Genomic DNA, 19,676 nt, shown 5'->3' on the forward strand with positions numbered 1-19,676 from the left:
CAGCAAAGAGACGAGCAGTGGAGGACAGTCCGGTCGGCATGTCGTTGATGTAGAGCAGGAACAGGCAAGGCCCAAGAACAGAGCCTTGGGGGACTCCAGATTCTACAGGAACAGGACTGGAAGTGGCTCCATCCACCACTACAGACTGCTGTCTGTCTGATAGGAACTTCCTGATCCAGGTGTGTATTTTCTCTGTGATGCCAATGGAGTGGATCTTGTGGAGCAGAAGGGAGTGGCAGACTTTGTCGAACGCTTTGGAAAAGTCCATGATGAGAGCGTCTGTCTATTTTCCGGCTTCAAGGTTACCGGCATTTAGTGTACGCTCCTCGGTATATCGCGGCAAGCGCAATGCGAAGATAAGAACTACGCTTTTCTGGGTAGCAAACGCCGCCGTTCACACACCGTGTCAACACCTCATTATTATCTGGACTGCGCCTGGCGCGGTTGCCGCGAGTTGTATGGTGTACAAGTAGTCAGTAGTTCAGCAAATCAAAGCATTCGAAAACTTAATTTGTTATTTATGACTACATACCAAACTTTTGTGCATCCTAGGGTATTTTTCTTGTTATAGATGACTTTATTCTAACCTATGAGAAGAAAAATATATATATTGCAGCGATTTCCATTGAAAAATTATTTTCGGTAGACTAGAACTACTTCCCACACTGATCTTGTTGATATGCAGCTTCGAAATGTATACCTTTCTTTCTATAACTCAAACCTTTTCCATTTATTTGTATAGCTATGATTATTTTCTTGCTTTATGTTTTGTTTTGTTTTATTTCATTTTATTTTTCTTATTTATGTATCCATTTAAAAAGAAAAATCTCATTCCGTCGACATAAATCCGATTCTAGTTTTGTATGATGTACAAATAGTTTTTCACTTCCGTTTTTCCGACCGCAACTTGTGCCACAAGGTCGTATCGTTAGCAAGCCAAAATGTTGACAAAATTTGTTCCTGTGGCCAGAACTTTAAATGCTGTTGCAAGTAAGTGGACGTTTTGCTTGAGAAAGGATTCTGTTTGTATTTTAAACTCCAGAGAGACTTCACGAATATTTTCATTCATGATTCAGCCAACCGCACGCTCTGAACATGAAAAGGAGTTTTCGAGCGAAGTAACTGGTTGTCCCAGCTGTGGGGGAAACACGATTATGTTCTCATGATTATCCGGAGTGCATGTAGTCATGGCTCATATGATTTGAGAAAAATTGTTCTATCTGTGCACGTAAAGGTAATTTAAGTTATTCCCGCCAGAGGGTGGGTTAAACATTTTTTTTTTTTTTTTTTTTTAAAGGATATTGTCACCAGCACAGCCCATCGTCGAATCGGTACGACCTTACTTTGAGTTTGACCCGACTGTGCTTATATTTTGTTTCAGTGAATGCTTCCAACCTTTACTGCAGGAGCCCAAGCAGAAATCCGAAGGCGGTTTTTGTCAACCAGTTTCGTCCCTTTTAACGTTGCAAATTAAACTGACATGTGCCTTTGAGGCAAAGTTAGACTCGGGTTAGAGGACACGACCATTGAGTTAGCATTGTTATAGAATATGTCTTTATTACCAAGTGTACTGGGGTCACAAGGAATATTGGGGGGGGGGGGGGGGGGGGGAGGATAGTACATGACAAGGTATGAACATAAATCGAAAATCATCCACAGACAGAGTAGAAATTAGGATACATACAAGTGCATATCAAGATAAAAACTTGTGCATATTCACACATGCACACACTGCACAACACACACACACACACACATGCACGCTCACACACTCTCTCGCACACACACACACACGTTTGAACAGAAGTTGCATATTACATGTGGATGGGGCTGATGATTAAATCTTAAGGTAGATGGTGGTTGATGATGATGTGTCAGTGAAGTAAATGATGTTCTTAAGCTTTTAACTGATATAAAAGTAGATGTCTGTTTTGCCCTTTTTTTCAGAATTACACACCAGGTGCAAAATGCAAAATAAAAATAAACTGAATAGATACTGTAATTAATATCATGTATGCAGGGGTGCAAGTGGTTCCGTCTCATACGGATTTCCGTCTTGATGAAATTTCGATTTTTTTTTTTTTTTTTTTTTTTTTTTTTGTCCCTATGCTTTTGGTCCGGGAAAGTTTTGGTCGGAACTTGAATACTGAACTATTCACCGGAAGATGGAACTCTCTTGACTGGTTGACCAGTGCTTAGCTAAACTGAAGCCAGCGCCAGCTGTGTCTGGCCGCGCGCATTGTGTACGACTCCCATTTTTGCCGCTGGAAGCCGGATGGGACTGTTCGTTGGAAAGCGAGAACAGAGAGAATGTGTGTGTGTGTGAGAGAGAGAGAGAGAGAGGCACACACACACACACACTGTTACTTAGCCCTGAAACTCTGTATTTTACCAAGAGAAAAAAATCGCCTAGGACAGAAAATCATAGAAGACCGGACTTCAGTCTTGCCACTTTTTTCCACTTGCACCCCTGTGTATGGTTGATTTCTCAAATATTACAGTGAGTTTGATGACAAATCTGGAAATGTTGCATAGCACTTTCTCATTTCCAGCAAATAAGGAAATCAGCTGTCGGCATTGATATGAATTAAAATCTGGTAGATTATGTATAAACCTAATGTGAACTGAATAGACCGCTGGAGAGTTCCATGGCCATCTTCGATCTTGCGCATGCGCTCCTAACTTTTACTAGAAATTTGAGCAGTGCCAAAGGCGATCAACATAGACAAAAGCAGCAAATATGTGCTGTCCTCCATTTCTTCAGTTGATAGCCTTCATTGCTACAACCAAACTCTGGTCAGTGAAGTGCTATGGTATGCACACACATAAAAGAGCAAAAAATCAGGGGGTGTGGGGGGAAGCCTGCTGTGTCGCACGTTTGGCCATTGTCGATCACCTTTGTCACTCAAAATTTCGGAGAGCCAATCAACTTTAAGAACACAGATCATGTGATGAGCCTCTACAAGTCATGTAAGCACGGAACTATCCAGCGGTCTGTTAGTAAATATCACTGCAGTCTTTTGTAGCCACTTTGTTTTTCCTGTTGCAACCAAGGACATTTAGGACTTTGGAATATTCATAAGACGTTGAATAAGATATCAGCAATTAAATCATTCAACCTTAGTAGGTAGGCGCTGAGGATTACCATTCTCCACCTGAGCCTGCCTAGCAGCTGGGCAAAGAAACCCTTTTGCTTAAGCTGGTTCGTCAGCTTGCTATTATGCATGAAACTGCTAGGGAAGGGAAGTAACTAGAACTTATTTCCTCACGGGCATATAAAGTTTCACTTCTAAATTTGAACGGTTCATGTGTTTTTTATCAGGTTTTCTGCATCACTATGGCAAAACATCAAAGGCTTACTGACAGGCGGTGTTCGGATGAAATTATGATGGACTTTGGCAGGGAATTTGACCCAGACAGTGATGATTTGAATTTCAGTTCATCAATTCATACAATTCTTGGGATAGTGAAGGAGAAGAAAATAGGTCTGGTCTGTTCAAAGTAGTGGACATTTGAATCAAGGAGATAACTCACAGACTTCAATATTGAGAGGAGCTTACATTTTACTATTTCTGTTTTTCTTTTAAATTTAAAGCTACAACAGTACAAGTAAAATATTGCATCCATTGTCTTGCGACTAGCACCTTGTGTCAAAATTATATTTCAATAATCATGTGAAGTTTGGTAGCTATTGGTTAGCGGTTACCGTAAAATAGTGCCTGAAGTGAAGCACCGGTCCCTGTTGATGCAGCCAGGCCAAAACATGCCAGGCTGGGTGAGCTGCACAGGCAGATGATTTTAATCTTTCTTGTTCTTTGTGGGTGTGAAATCACCCACACACGTTTTTTGCTCTGTAGCTTAGGTAATTTTGAAGCCACTTCCATTGAATTTCATTTTGTCCATTATGTATCATACTACATATCAATTGAAAATTATTTTGTTTTAAACATAAAACAGAAAGAAAGAAACAGTGAACACCCCTGTACATCGTTGGTGTGAGCATGAGCACATGCATACTCTCAAAAAATAAACCTCCCCCCATCTCCCTTAAATTTTACTGGCCCTTATATAAAGACATGATTAATAAAAATAACTACTGGTTACACAAGAAGTCAGCAGACTTAACAGTGTTATTGCATTATTGAAGTAGTATGTATTACACATACAAGAAAAGAAAAACCAGGGTGGTGATGTTAAAACTGTAAGAAGGAGAGGACAGAAATGTAATCGGTTTCTGCTGAAGCTGACTACCCAGTCACTCTTTCACTGAACATTTCCATCTGTCTTCCAAAAGGTTTAGTTGCCCTGGACAATGGAGTAGGTGGGCATTTCAAGCCCAGTGTTCATTGTTAATTGTTCTGATTCTAATGATCGCAGAACACCACCTACTAAACCCTAGACTGATAGCAATAATTGCCTAGTTATGGAGCCAAACTGTTGGGTTTTTTTTGTGTGTGTGGAGGGGGAAATCAAAATTAAGGTCACCAGTTGAGCAGGGCAACAACGATTCAAACTCAAAGGCCACAGAATTTGGGACATTATTTTTCTTCTATATTTGTTGATATATCATTAAATTACTTTGTCATGAATAAATTTTTAAAAAAATTTTTAAAAAAAATTACTTTGTCATGGACTGTGTTGTAGTTAAGGAAAATTATGAAATAAAATAATTGGTTGTGTGTTATCCCTCAGTCTCTCTCACACTACAAACGGAGACAGCCAACGGATTGAGCCAAACAAACCAAAAGGTTTATTGATAATAAGCTATCCTTCCCTCAGCCCAACTTAAGCAGTAACATACACACATGTGTGCACTCACGCACACGTGCACACTCACACATACACACACACAGAGTGACACACACACACACACACACACACACACACACACACTTGACAACTGGAGAACACTGGCACAAAATGAGTCATGAACTGAATGACGACACACACCAAAAAAAAGAAAAGAAAAGCCAATGACACATAAGCACTTTTGATGTTGTCACTGTGTAAAATAAAATCTTTCTCATATGCTATGTGTGGGGAGCTCCCTCAACCCACAGATCAGACTACCTCATCCATGGGCAGTTCCACCTCAGCAGCTTCCCAGCCACTGTCAGCCTGCTCCTTAGGCAGCGCTGTCTCTCCCACACTGTCATTCCGTGCAGCTCCGGGTTTCCACTATGCCTTGAGACGCGAAGAACACATTGCGGTAGCCCTCTGCCTTCCTCTCAGCAAAAGCTTGTTTGTTTCAATCCAGAAAAGAATTCAGTCAGATGACATGATCATATACTGTTTATGTTATGTGTGCAGGGCAGCAGGCAGTGCGCTGCATGGGAGGCCATGCCCCTGCTCACTGGAAGACAGACAGTGAAGTGGCCACTGAGGAGAAGTCACACATGAATGACATGCCAGTGCCTCAGGGATCATGGCAAGAAAATTACAACCGCAGAAATTCCAAGTGGAATATACAGCTGGGGGTTTCCTTTGCTGCTCTTCTTGTCACCTTGTTTGTGGTGAGTACTTGATCTGTTGTATAAATTTATTGATAGCTTAAAATCTTAACATAGTATTTGGATATGTCTATCAATAGGACACTGGAAACCAAATTTAGCTTTAGTGACATTTTATTGCATCTGTTGGTGTGGAGACTGAATGCATATGACTGAATACATTTGATTTTAAAGAAGATGCACAGCATGTATGTTCAAGCAAATGCGTGTGCACAAAGTGACCTTTTTTCCTCAATTCTTACAAGTAGTTGAGAGGTCATCTAAGTGCTAGTTCTTCAAACGATCTGATATATTGTGGTCAAGTGTGAAGTTAAAGCACTTTGCCCAAACCACAGCCAAAAAAAAGTGCCTGACAAAAGTCTTAAAAATTCCAGTCTCTTTTTCTCACTGGTTCTCTCTCTCTCTCTCTCTCTCTCTCTCTCTCTATATATATATATATATCCTCCCCTGACTCCTGACTGTACCTAGACTATGGCCCCCAAACCCCTTCCCATGTGTTTGGTGTTTGTATATTGGTTTGAGGCCAGTGTATGATAAACCATTTGTCTTGTCTCTCTCTCTCTCTCTTTCTAACTGAGCCTTACACATGATTATTAAATCAATATTATCATGTGAATTCTTAGAAAATATTCTGTCTGAATTTTGAATGAATATTGGAAAACTTTTTATTATCTTATATTTGTCAATTTGTATGACCTCTTTCTTTTCCACTAAAGAATACGAAACATTTGAAGGTGTGGGAAAGGGTTTCCTTTTCTCTCACTCTCTCTTGGTGATGTGTTTTCCATTGTTGAACGCAAAGTGACTTCTTTTTCTTTCTTTCTTTTAAAAATTTTTTTATGTGAATACAGATGAGATTTTTTCATATCAACGTTTGTGTGAAGGATTACATATATTTGATGTAATAATAGCAATATACAGAAACATCAACTTTTAGTGGTTTTCACCTTTTTGCAGAGATTGGCAATTCATAATGCAAGGGGAGTAATTCAAGCAAAGGATTATTGCATAGCAACACTCTATTTGTAACTGGCGTTTTCATCATCATTGACTGTGAGATTTTTTTTTCCTGAAGTTCAATGAGTTTTTGAAACCTGTTGGACTGTTTACTTTTTACTTGAAAGTTGAATACAGAATTTAATTTGTTTGTGTAGACTTTCTAAGTTTTTTGTTGTTGGTTTTTTTTTTTTGTTTGTTTGTTTTTTTGTACTCTAGTATTGTCTACGGCAAGTTTTTTTTTGCTTTCAAAGTTTTTCTGGTTTTTTTTGTTGTTGTTGTTTTTTTTTCCTTTAAAAAAAAAAAAATTAATACACTATTACTATTAATATTACAGCATGATTTTTTGTTTGTTTTTTTAGATTGCAACATGACTTTTATCGTGTATATATTCTAGTTTCTATTGTTCGGTTGCAGTTTGTATTCTTATGTAAAATTGCAAGTGGTTGTTTCTGTTTCACATAATTTTGCTTTTCCTGTTTTATTTGAAGTTTGAGTTTGTTGACATGCATGACAATGATTAGGAAAAAAAATACAATATGTTGTCTAAATTAGTGGCAATTCTCACACCTCAGTATTATTGTTGTCACTGTTCCTGAATCGCTGAGGGAAATGTGCAGGCATTCACTAGAGGAGTATAGTAATAAACCGTATAATAAAATGCCTAGCATCTTATTTTCTCTGAAAAGGATAGAGAACATTAAGTTAACATGTCACTGTCTTCAGTGTGTTAAGATGGTAACTGCTAAATTTGAGAAATGGGGCGAAGTACTTTTGGTAATTTCTGTGACCATGATTGGTTATTAGTAATATTACCTTGTGTCAGTGACAGGAGGTTGTGTCTATTTTCAAGTATTATAATGCATTTTTACTGTGTCATGGGATCTCAGTTGATCACATACATTTCAGTGTTTTGGTCTTCATGGTTTGTGTTCTGATCAACATTTTGGAAACTGCTGTTTTGTTAATGAAACTGTAATTGTTTGATTACAAGCTGTTCTGCACTGCTGGTTTCTGAGCAAATCTGAATGACATTGATTTCAGTGTAGTGAATATCAGTGTAATAATACAGATATCCTGACTATCATTATAACCAAGAAGAATTAAACAAGACCGGTACCACAATGTTTCAACATATTACCCTGCCATCTTTTTTCTGACAGTCATGGTGTACAAAAGACAAGGTTTATCTTACCATAATAGCTATTGCAGTGTACAGTTGAATGTTGTCCGAAAATGTTAATGTAATTACAGGAGTATGTATGCTTTTGATTTGTTGCAGATGACCAAGAACAACATCTTCTATCTACATGATATGCCCAAACTTAAGAAAAACTAGATAGTCATGGGTGTTAGGTGTCCAGACACAAATTTATTAGATGTGTGATATCTCCTTTTCAAGGCGGGTACAGTTTAGTAACTGTCTTTTAACATACTATGTTGTCAACATGTCTTGTTCAGTTTTAAACTTTTATGAATGTTTTATGTGACTTCAGTCTTGTTGACAGAGGTACTTTTCAGGGATTTATTTAGTCGTACAACTTTCAGGGATTTTGTTTTATTTTTTGTATTCCTCTTATGATTATGACTTTTTAATAGATTAGAATGAGGAACATTGAACAGTTGTGCAGTGTATATTTTGTGTAGAATTACCTTACTTACCAGTTCTTTAGTTAAAGTGGTTCAAGATTTGATTTGATTTTTTTTTTAAGCACGAGTTGTCATGAATTTGAAAAAATGAAGTTGGAAGTTAAGAATTAATTGGGGAGGGGGAGCAGGGGGTGAAGACTGCAGTCTGAAAAATAAGGGAACTTGAACATAATGGATTAGGGATTGTTGGTTTTTGTGTGTGTTTTTGTTGTTTTGTTCATAGAAATTTTTATTAAATGATCAAGAAAACTACTATGAGTTCCTTTATCAGTTTATGTGTGAATGTTGTGGTACCTGCAGGATAATTTAATTTGTAAGGAAATAAAGTTTGATTCCTAAATCAAGTATTTGGATCAGCAAAACGGTGTGTATATAGTTTTTGTTTTCTCTTTTGGTTTTACTGTCTGCTCCACCCATCTTTGTGTGTGTGATTCTTTATCTGCATCACTTATTCTGCACCTGTTCTCTTATTTCCACACATCTGTCTGTCTCTCTCTCCATCTTAGCAGCAATTGCTCTCAGATTATTTAAAAAAAAAAAAAAGAAGAAATAAATTTAAAGAGCCTCTTGGTCAAGAAATGACGAATGCAAAGGAAAGCTGGAATGAACAACAGTGTGAAGACACTGAGAAAAACCTAGACAAAAATGAGGGGGGGGGGGGGAAAAAAAGCTTTTAAGATAGTAAAAGACTTGACAAAACAGAAATAAAAAGTATAAGGCAGCACCACCCAGGACAAAGATGGCAACTGTCACAAAGGAAAATTACATGATAAAATAGTGGAATTTGTACTGTTCCAACTTTACAGCAATGGAGATCTAAGTGTGGTAACAGTGCAAGATTCAATTTCCACTAAGCTGTGAGGAAGTTGTAGCAGCAGTGAAGTCGCTGAAATCTGGCAAAGTGCAGGCATTGACAACATCCCTGCTGAACTTTTGAAACATAGTAATTATTATTCTGCCATCTGCAACAAGTCTGGGCATGCTTCTCAAGGAAATCTCCAACAACTAGAACTGTTGTGTTATGAGTGATCAGCCATGCCAGCAAAGTAATGCTCTAAATAATTCCTACAAGATTACAGCTGCAAACAGATGCTATTATTGCTGAAGAACAGGCTGAACTATGCAAAGGCAAAAGCACCATTGAACCCATCTTTCACCAGTATACCTTTGCAAAAATCACCAACACGAGAGGAAGACCCACTATGTCTTCATTGATCCAAATATTTGATTTAGGAATCAAACTTTATTTCCGTACAAAAAACTGATCCAGGTTAAACAGGCGCAAATGAAATATGCTAGCAAATGTTACTGAAGACATTTCTTTCTCCAAAAAAAACGTTTAACACTTAAAAAGAAAAATAATTAAGTACCGGCGTAAAGCACACCAAGCTAGTTTTTCTTTCATTCAGCCCCCAAAAGAGAATCGGGGAGTGTGGAGGGGGAGCGTAACTAAAAAATATGGGAAAAGGACAGAACCAAATCTTATCAAACCTGCATAGACCTACTAGTAGAAAGGCCACACCAGCCCACCTCTCCACCCTGTAAAAAAGCACGAGCTTACACACCGGCAAACGCACATGAAATCTTCACACGGACTCTCTCTCTCCATCTGTATCCATGATACATGAGCAAATGATAGATGTCACAACACATAAGGATTTGCCCATGATCCCCCCACACCTTCCCTGACTAACACCCCGACAACACAAAACACATAGATAATTCAGCTCAGTTCTTTACTATTGTTGCACTTGGAATATCCTGGTCCAGACACACAAATTTAAACACTTAATTACAGCAACACTCTTTAGTTACACCATAGTAGCATGACACGACACAGTAAGCCCTAGTAACGGCAGCACAGATCTACGCGAAAAAAAATGTCAGTTCACTTGAACCTAAATCAAGTTCGTCCATTGAAGACCAGTGTCGCTGAACCGGCCTCAGTCACATGCCTGCAGAATCGGAGCGCGTGGAACGGGATGAGGGACTGTGGGTGAGGACGTTGGAAAATATGGGGGTCTGGGAAAGGAGTGAGAGTGAGGTAGTCTGGAACGGACAGGGATGAAGTGGAATGATGACCACTGAAAAGGCGAATCCTGGAGTCCCGTTGGGGTGGCAGTCAGGGGGAACCCACAGGAATAAATCACAGGGAACAAATCTGTAACAAGACTCCCATGTTTCTGTAGCCTATGCTCTAACACGTTATGAAAGAGTACCCCTCCCCCTCCCTTTCCTTAAGCAATACACATTATGCTAAGTAGGCGAGTAAGTGGATATTGATGCAGTCGCTTCCACACAAAAACTACCAATGCCAAAAAGTACAGGAACCGCCCATTATTGTTTCTCTCATAATTGAGGAGTTAAACCTGCATATAATACGCAAGACACATTTACCCTAAATGACAATTTGTCGTCATTTATAATGCTAGTTTCGCACTGCAGCAACAAAACTCAATGAGGTAATGTTATAAATCAACAATGAGGTAATGTTATCAAACCAGCATAGACCTACTAGTAGAAAGGCCACACCAGCCCAACATGACACAAAAATGTTTTGGGAAATTTTGACAGTTTTCATTGTAAAGAAGGTATATTTGAAACAGTAAATCGAGCCGAATACATGTCAAAATAACACACTTAACAACTTATCAATTCCCCCCAAAAATATCTAGAAATAAAAGAATACTGGATTTAAAAGATTTCCGTTAAAACAATCCCAAAAATGCAAACAAATATCACAAGTTACGACACTAACACCACGAGGACAAACTAACAATACAACTCCGACCGGCGCCCATGGAGGACAGACACACTTTTACTGATGACACACCTACTGACATGGTGCCAATGTCGGGTAACTACCACACCAACACTAAACAGGAACGACCCGACCCACCAGGCTGCAAACAAGCTCGAAACTCACCGCTGAGCAAAGACAACTAAAAACTCGCTCAGGTGAGTTGAGCAATATCTGTACTGTTGGGGTAAGCTTCTCGACTCCACGATGTTTCAATGTTTATCAAGGAAAAGTTATGCACTTTCGAAGTATAGAAATCTCTGAAAAGTTCAATACCTTGAATGTACGGATGAAATATAAACAAGCATGCATTTGTACACATGGGATGATTACCCACTTATGCGTGATGTCGTCACTGAAACTGGTGTGCACAAGCTCCTTGCTGGACTAAACCAATCAAAGCCACCTATCCAGATGGTTTGCCACCAACGGTCCTTAGGAGTCGTCCCCATTCTCGGCTGACACGGATTCACCAGCGCACCCTTGACTCAGGCCAGTTCCCGGATGATTGGAGAGTGGCGACCATCACGCCCATGTATAAGAAAGGCAAACACTAAAAAAACAACAACAAAAAAACAAACAAAAAAACAACAACAAAAAACCAGCAACCGCCAAGTATCTCTGACCAGTGTTCAGTGCAAGGTACTGGAGCACATCATTGTGAACCAGCTCATTACACACGTGAAAGACGATGGCATCAGAAATGTCACCAATTTGTGGACTGAGAGCTTCCTCGACGGTAGAAGGCAGTTACTGTGGACGTGGAATGAGAGAGGTCTGGATACATACCAGCCTGATTGGGGGAACCACAGAGTTCACGGTACTTGGTCCATGCCTGCTCCTGGTAGTAACTTGGGTGACATCTCCTGCCCACCTCACTGCAGATCACACCGCCCTTTGCAGACCATCGTTGTCCTCAACGACCACGACACCCCGCAAACCGACCTCGAGAGACTCGAAGCCTGGGAGGAAGAATGGGAGATGCAGATTCATCCTGAAAAGTGCAGTGTCCTGACGTGCACCATGAGGAAAAACAGCTGCCATCGTCTCAGCTTCACCAACCATATCAACAGTATGGTGACGGAAGCAAACCGCAGGACACTTAGCTTCCTGTGAAGAAACCTGGTGAAGGCGACAACTAAAATCAAGACACTCGACACAAGTCCCTAATGCACCCTTTCCTTGAATACGCGAGCACTGCATGGGACTCCACTGCAAAGAAAGAAGTGGAAAAGATAGAAGCAGTCCACAACTGAACAGAGACCAGCGCGATTTGCCCTCAATTAATATTAGGGGACAACCAACGCCACTGAGCTACCCAGTACTGGAAGCACTACAGTGGGAAACCCTGGACCGCCGTAGGAGGGCCAGATTGTCTATGCTTTTTAAAATCAGCACGGGACTTGCCAAAGCAAGATGCCCACACCTCCACCAACGAGCCAGAAGTGCCCACACGCAAACCTTGATCCCCTGAAGAGGAGACATCAGGCTGAACGTCTTCCCACGGACAGTACGTGACTGGAACGTCCTGCCCCAGGAGACTGTCGATGCCCCAACCCTTGACAATTCGTTCAGAAGGTGTCATTCTGCTGGCCCACTGGCCTCTCACAGACCCTCCTCAACCCCCACCCCCATTTTTTTTTTCTTTTACTTCTTCTCCAAACCAGCACCCACCACCCAAATGCCGATTATGGTCAATGTTTTCACCCCGGGCATCAAATGGAAGAATAAAAAAAAGTCGTGGTAGGTCGCTCGTGCTCGGCATGAAGGCTTTTCGCGTCCGAGTCACTAGTAACAACAAGGAGCAATTTGCTGTGCACGTTTTTCTTTTGTCCGTACCCACGACAGTCATCGCAGGTCGTCCGTGTGCATGTTGGAAAAACATAATGCGTACACGGTATCAAACGATTAAAACCAAATTGACGAAGTTTGGATGTTATATTTGACTGTAATCTGTCCTTCGTAGGGGCCTAATCATTTTACTCCCCACCGACCGGTCTTATTTTAGTTGCCCACAGTTTTCATTTCCGATGTGGCTTCAATCATAAGACAGTTTCCTCAGTTGAACAGACACTGAAAAAATGACATTAAATGAAATCTGCTTAACCCCACACAACTCTGACCTCACCTTCTTTGAGATGGAAAATACAATGCTCATTTACTGAACTTTGCCTGCCTGCACCTTGGTCTGTCTTATCTGCTGTTTATCATAATTTCGTCTTTTATCACATCCACATGCATAGTTAATTCGATCATTTATCTGCATGACAATTTAATGGTTAGGGATATGCACATGCTCTTTTCACACACACACACACACACATATATATATATATATATTATTTATTTTTTCGGATCAATGATTGCAACTTACAAATTCTAGCCAATACAGCCCATGCAGCGGAACATAAATCATGCGTTGGCCTCTTTCGGTTCCTTTTGGGCCTAACAAAGAACTGTAACTCAATGTCCAAAGAAAGTGAAACGCCTATTTTTGACTCCAGCGCGAAAGATCAGGGAGGCAAGATGTCGCGCTTACAAAGAGTTACAAAAATGTCTGCAATAATGCATAGTGAGTAGACCAGTCTGTTTCAATGTACTAATCAACAAAGTCAAAAAGACCGTTGGCGAATGTATATGCTGTCATAAGTTGGCGAATGTATATGCATCAATGATTGCTTAATGTACACTCTTGATCGCCCATCTGATGTGAACTTGTAACGGCCATTTTGACCAAAACAATGTAACAGTGTTTGCACCCTATGTTTAGATCCAAAAATGAATTAAAAGCGACACCTTTTTCAGATGTTCACAGAGAAATTTTAGGTGGCGCGGGGGTTGGGAAGATGGGGGCGAGGGGCACTTTAAAAAGATCATAGTCAACATGCAAAATGTTCTGCAGATAAAAAGCATTTGCACCCATAACAGATTGTGTTCAAAGGAGTATGACATGTTATAGATCTGAAAAGTCGAATTTCAAGATATCTTGTTAAGCTGCTCAGAAACAGACATATTTAAAAAAAAAAAAATCAGTGTTCCGTCGCACAGACGGATCCAGTTAAAAAGATATACTCATGTAGTCCAATTCGTGTAAGAGAGGTCATCAGATATCGATCAGTCTATAGATTTAATCGCTAATCCTAATCCAGTGTGAGAAGTGCAAATTCTAAGAATTGCTGGTGTAACAAGAACAGTGTCAATGATTACAATTAAGATGAACTATGCCCATTGTTGGATGTGCGCTATTTAGCTTTATTGAATATTTCAGTTTTAGATTTCGCTCATAAACCGATTTGAATTACTGTTCCAAACCAGATGTGTCATCACTTCAGAAGTAGTTCCGCCGCCCCCCCCCCCCCCCCCCCCACCCCCCCTCCACGCTCCCGCCCCGTCCCCCGGCAATGTTTTCAGAAAGCGTCACGACACTGCTTTTCGGCGCGTCAGTCCACTCCCCCTTCCCTCGCCCCTCGCTCTTCCCTCACCTCCCCCCCCACCCTCATCCCTCTCCGTGTCAGTGTCATATTACATTAATATTGGGCGTATTGTACAAGAAAAAAAAGTTTGAAAATAAGTTTTTCATGACACTTGCGTGAATAGATACCAAGGTTAAAATGTTCAGATAACCTTAATGATTTTATTTAGTCGATGGCCAGTTGATGTAGACCATCTGGATGCAGATTCTCTCTCTCTCTCTCTCTCTCTCTCTCTCTCTCTCTCTCTCTCTCTCGCACCAGGCCTTTGCTTCTTTAATAACTAATGTATTCTGCAGCAGCGCGGCGTAAATATTCAAGAATGTTAAATGCGCTGTATAATTTGACGGGTTTATTTTTGTATATCTTCCGATTTTCTTTGTGTCCAGAAGGCTGGACGTTTTAAATCAACTCATGTATGCCAATCATTTATACTCTTTAGAATTTAAGAATCTCTTTCACCGCCCCCCCCCCCCCCCCCCCCCCCCCCAGTCTCTTTCTCTCTGTTTCACATACACACACACGCAAACACACACACACACACACCGTTGCACACGCGGCACTTTGCACACACATACACATATACAAAAACATTTTGTATTTTGACATGATTTGGAAATTCCCCATTGTGATATGGCTTTTGCATTGCTTGTTTGTAAAATTTCCCATCTTGTGATGGCTTGGTGAAAACAAGCCAAAACCAGTGTGCATATTCTTGCATTCCTACAGATCATTAAAAAAAAAAAAAAAAATGTCTGTCTGTCTGCTTGTCTCTCACTCTCTCTCTCTAGCTCGCTTGCTCCCGATCTTTCATTACTATCCCCTTCCACTTTTTTACTTTGACGTTTCAACAAAAAATGCAGCCTTTCTCCATGTTTGATGTCTAAATAAATCGTAGTCAGACCAGGTAAAATAGTAGCTGATGAAGAAAGCTTTGTGACCTTTTTAGCCAAAGGTAAGAAAACACACGTGTGGCAACAGATTTACCTGCAGAGTGCGCGGGGTTGTCTACTTTACTCCCAAGTAATCATTGACCGCAGAAAAAAAAACCTCAGAAGGGAAAAGGAAATAGGCGGCAAATCTTCAGTCACTTCCTCTGAAATGTCCATTCGCCATAGAACACCTGAACTTCAAGTGCGAAAGGTAATGTGGGCCTCAGTAATAGCCAACCATCTAACACCCCTTCCCCCTCAGCACCCTCAATCACTGCCTCTGAATGTGCCAGAGACGCTGACTCAACTGACCCAGCAAGTGAGACACAGGACCACCTCGGAGCATTTGCTTGGTATGCGATACCAGGAAAAGAGCGGGGGGTTCAAGAGCGAGAACCAGGTGGCCAAGGAGAACCTGTGCCATATGGACTACATGCCCGTGCCCGAGGGGCCCTGGGGGGAAAACTTCCGGGCCCGCAACATGAAGTGGACCACGATGCTCATCTTCGCCTCGTCGGCTCTAGGAATTACCATATACTGCGTAATTTGTTGTTATTTCTTGTCGCGCGCGCGCGTGTGTGTGTGTGTGTGTGTGTTTCTCATTGTTTGTTTTGTTTGTTTGTTGTTTATGTTGTTCAGTGTTTTTCATACAGTGGGGTGGGAGATGAAAATGAGAGTCAAATTGGAAATTGACGGACAGAGACTGTCACTCTCTGTGCGTGTGCATAGCGTGCATGTTTTTCCTGTCATTCATGTAATATATTTAAGACTGGTAAACCAGGGTGTAACACTGATATGTTTTTGAAATGATTAATTCAATTAATTAGTAGTACTATAGTATGTGTAACAGCATTGTGTTATTGACCCAAACAAATTTACGGCAAGGAAGCATGTTGGTTTAACGTGCTTCGAAAGGCATTATTTTAGTCAAGCGCTTTATTGTTTTTATAACCCCCCCCCTCTCTCTCACACACACACACACACACACACACACACACACACACTCGCTCTCGCTCGCTCTCCAGACACATACACACATGCGCATGCACGCATACACACTTTCAGTGAAAAAAAAATTGTTAAGCTGAAGTACGCATGCTTGGGATAGAAACGTAGACGTGTGTGTGTGTGTGTGTGTGTGTGTGTGTGTGTGTGTGTGCGCGCGCGCGTACACACGCGCACTCGCACATTCCTTTCACAACTTGAAATTCTGTCAGCGTTGGGGCTAACTAGATGTTTATCGTGGTTTATCTTTAGGATATTTTCCAGTCCACAAATAAAAACTGCAGCAAACGTTGACAGTGACTGTTGATTAGAAAACCACAATCTGTAAAACCATTTTAGTTCAGTGTGCTGCACCCCTCTCCCCACCCTCCCTCTCCGCCCCCGCCCCCCCCCCCCCCTCCACCCCCACCACACACACACACACCACACGCACACTCACTCCCCGCTCTCAACACACACCTGTCCCTCGCCCTCGTCCCCACTGACATTTTTTATTGTCCGCCATGTTCTGCAGATGTGCGTGATGAACATCTTCTACCTGCACACCCTACCCTCGCGGAGAAGGATTCTGCCAGACGTGGAAAAGATTGGCAAGATACGCCCCATAGAATGTGATGAGGATGACGAGGAGGAGATGTAGGATTTGCCTGGGCGCGCACACAGCGGAGGACTGTAGTCGTTTCACTGATAAGAGGAACCACTTTGATCTGCTTGAGGCTGAACCAGCTGTAGCAAGTCGTCTGATTCCCCCTTTGTCTTGTGTTGACCGAGCACTGTGCCGTCTATTGGCTTGACTGTTCGTGGTACCTGCACTGATGTTCCCATCCACGTTTGCTCTCAATCAGTTGTTGTCTTGTGTAAGATAGACGCGTTACTCTGTCATGGTTATCGTTATCTGCAAGCACTGCATACTTACCGTTTCTTGTCAAGTCACACCTGAAAGACTTCGGTAAAAGTTCAGCCGTGAAACTTCCGTAGTGGAAAGAATAAATAAAACGACACAGCGTCACGGAAGCAAGGTTTACCTGATTTGATCAGCTTTTTGTAATTTTGTAGAAAAGAATATCTGGACACCTGGCAAAATACGTTCAAAATGTGATTTGCACTGCAATCAGTATGATTTAATTTCACCAAGTGCAAAGTTGGTTTTGCCGTTCACTTAACGTGAATGAAAGGGATGCCTGACAATAACTGGTCTAACAGTGCTTCGTTGAACATTTTGATATAACGTTCGTGTTGTCGATTTAGCACGGTTGCATCACAGTACTGCAGTGCCTATGATCATAACCTGGACAAGAACCATAACTTGCTCTGAGTTTTTACATTTCTTCATGTTACGTTCGATCTTGACCGTACAAACAAGCACACGTAAAAGTTAAACGTGACATTTAAAAAATGCTATATCTGCACGTATGATATTGATAATGCTTTACAAAGAACACCATGGGAATATCACCCAAATATATTTAATCATTCTATAGATGTGGTTATTTTGTATTGTTTATTATAATGTGTTCTTATGCATTTGGGATCAATAAAATATATTGTTACTTTTGGGTTTGGTGAGCATAGTGTTCTAATAACAGAATGAACAAAATTTACGTATGCTGACCAACCTACAAAAGACATGCTCAAGTTTACTGTAGTCATCAATCTCTCTCTCTCTTTTGAGAGATAATCCAACTTCCAAGGTAAAGCCTGGGCAGCATCGCTGGTGATGATGTAAAACGTAGGTGATGACGTAAAAAATTATACTCTCGTCAATTGGCGAAAATTTGAGCGGACAATCAATTTGGCGAAAATTTGAGCGGACGATCAATTTTGGTGTTTTCCCCCGGCATTTTTAATTAACATTTATATCGGTGTTATTGTTCCGAAACCCCATAACTCGAATTTTGGCCGAAATCAGGGTTTACCGCCATTGCTGTCTTTGAATTTTCTTTTGAACAAAGTAAAGAAAGATAATAGATCATCTCTATCTGCTCTAGTAATCTAAGATAACACGGTCAAGTACTCAGTATTAAAAAAAAAGAAAGAAAAAAAGAAGATATTTCATCAGAAAAAACAACATTTAAACGAGGCAAGATAAGTAAGAGATGGTGTGGATGGAGGTAGGATGTCACATCCAGAGGAGGAAGGAGATGGTGTGGATGGAGGTAGGATGTCACATCCAGAGGAGGAAGGAGATGGTGTGGATGGAGGTAGGATGTCACATCCAGAGGAGGAAGGAGATGGTGTGGATGGAGGTAGGATGTCACATCCAGAGGAGGAAGGAGATGGTGTGGATGGAGGTAGGATGTCACATCTAGAGGAGGAAGGAGATGGTGTGGATGGAGGTAGGATGTCACATCCAGAGGAGGAAGGGGATGGTGTGGATGGAGGTAGGATGTCACATCCAGAGGAGGAAGGGGATGGTGTGGATGGAGGTAGGATGTCACATCCAGGGGAGGAAGGGGATGGTGTGGATGGAGGTAGGATGTCACATCCAGAGGAGGAAGGAGATGGTGTGGATGGAGGTAGGATGTCACATCCAGAGGAGGATGTGAAAAACAAACTCACTTATTGTGATAGAAATAAGGATTAAAATTGCATTTTCATCGTCACTTTTCTCATCTTCTCGTTCTCGTGTATGTTCCTGTTCATTTAAGCCTCAGTTCACTTACCTACGATGTTTGTGCCAGTCACACTGCAGTGTCGATCCGAAAGAGGAAAGCAAATATAGTTGAAATGTTTATTCATTGAAGATCCCATGAGAACACGAGATGTACAAATCTTTAAAAAATCTTTAAATGAAACTTTATCTTTTTGGTATATTTCAAAACATTTGTGTGGAGTGTTGGCCTAGAGGTAACGCGTCCGCCTAGGAAACGAGAAAATCTGAGCGAACTGGTTCGAATCACACCGGCAGTCGCCAGTATTTTCTCCCCCTCCACTAGACCATGAGTGGTGGTCTGGACGCTAGTCACTCGGATGAGACGATACACCGAGGTCCCGTATGCAGCATGCATTTAGTGCACGTAAAGGAACCCACGGCAACAAAAGAGTTGTCTCTGGCAAAGCTGTAGAAAAATCCATAGGAAAACAAAATTAAATTGCAGACAGAAAAAAATACAGAAAAAAAGTGGCGCTGTCAGTATAGCGACGCGCTCTCCCTGGGGAGAAATCTATTGTGACAAAAAAGAGTAATACAAATACATTTAGAAAATAACTGAGTGCGGCGTGTTCTCCCAGTCTCACTGAGTACCAGGTGATGGGAGAAGTGCAGCTCTGGGACAGAACGGGAAGAAGACCTTGAAGAAGGTGTGCGCATTCC

General features: G+C 41.1%; 2 protein-coding genes across 2 annotated transcripts; both read left to right on the plus strand.

Moving 5' to 3' along the window:
- The first annotated feature begins 837 nt into the window (after positions 1 to 837).
- On the plus strand, positions 838 to 8,518 carry LOC143298788 (uncharacterized). The gene is made up of 3 exons (XM_076611750.1): positions 838 to 990; positions 5,311 to 5,513; positions 7,789 to 8,518. The coding sequence occupies exons 1-3, from the start codon at positions 942 to 944 to the stop codon at positions 7,843 to 7,845; spliced, it is 309 nt and encodes a 102-aa protein (XP_076467865.1). The 5' UTR covers positions 838 to 941; the 3' UTR covers positions 7,846 to 8,518.
- Positions 8,519 to 12,372: 3,854 nt separating this feature from the next.
- LOC143299153 (uncharacterized) lies at positions 12,373 to 17,143 on the plus strand. The gene is made up of 3 exons (XM_076612283.1): positions 12,373 to 12,466; positions 15,652 to 15,899; positions 16,878 to 17,143. The coding sequence occupies exons 1-3, from the start codon at positions 12,373 to 12,375 to the stop codon at positions 17,001 to 17,003; spliced, it is 468 nt and encodes a 155-aa protein (XP_076468398.1). The 3' UTR covers positions 17,004 to 17,143.
- Positions 17,144 to 19,676: the final 2,533 nt, after the last annotated feature.

This window comes from Babylonia areolata, chromosome 24 (assembly GCF_041734735.1).
Source record: "Babylonia areolata isolate BAREFJ2019XMU chromosome 24, ASM4173473v1, whole genome shotgun sequence".
Classification (NCBI taxonomy): Eukaryota; Metazoa; Mollusca; class Gastropoda; order Neogastropoda; family Buccinidae; genus Babylonia; species Babylonia areolata.

Bases quoted from the DNA above. Each gene is read 5' to 3' on its own strand.
- LOC143298788 (XM_076611750.1), top strand. From the start codon at position 942: ATGTTGACAAAATTTGTTCCTGTGGCCAGAACTTTAAATGCTGTTGCA. The intron at 991-5,310 runs GTAAGTGGACGT...TTATGTGTGCAG, and splicing joins AACTTTAAATGCTGTTGCAA to GGCAGCAGGCAGTGCGCTGC. The intron at 5,514-7,788 runs GTGAGTACTTGA...GATTTGTTGCAG, and splicing joins TTCTTGTCACCTTGTTTGTG to ATGACCAAGAACAACATCTT.
- LOC143299153 (XM_076612283.1), top strand. From the start codon at position 12,373: ATGCCCACACCTCCACCAACGAGCCAGAAGTGCCCACACGCAAACCTT. The intron at 12,467-15,651 runs GTACGTGACTGG...TGAATGTGCCAG, and splicing joins TGAACGTCTTCCCACGGACA to AGACGCTGACTCAACTGACC. The intron at 15,900-16,877 runs GTAATTTGTTGT...CATGTTCTGCAG, and splicing joins TAGGAATTACCATATACTGC to ATGTGCGTGATGAACATCTT.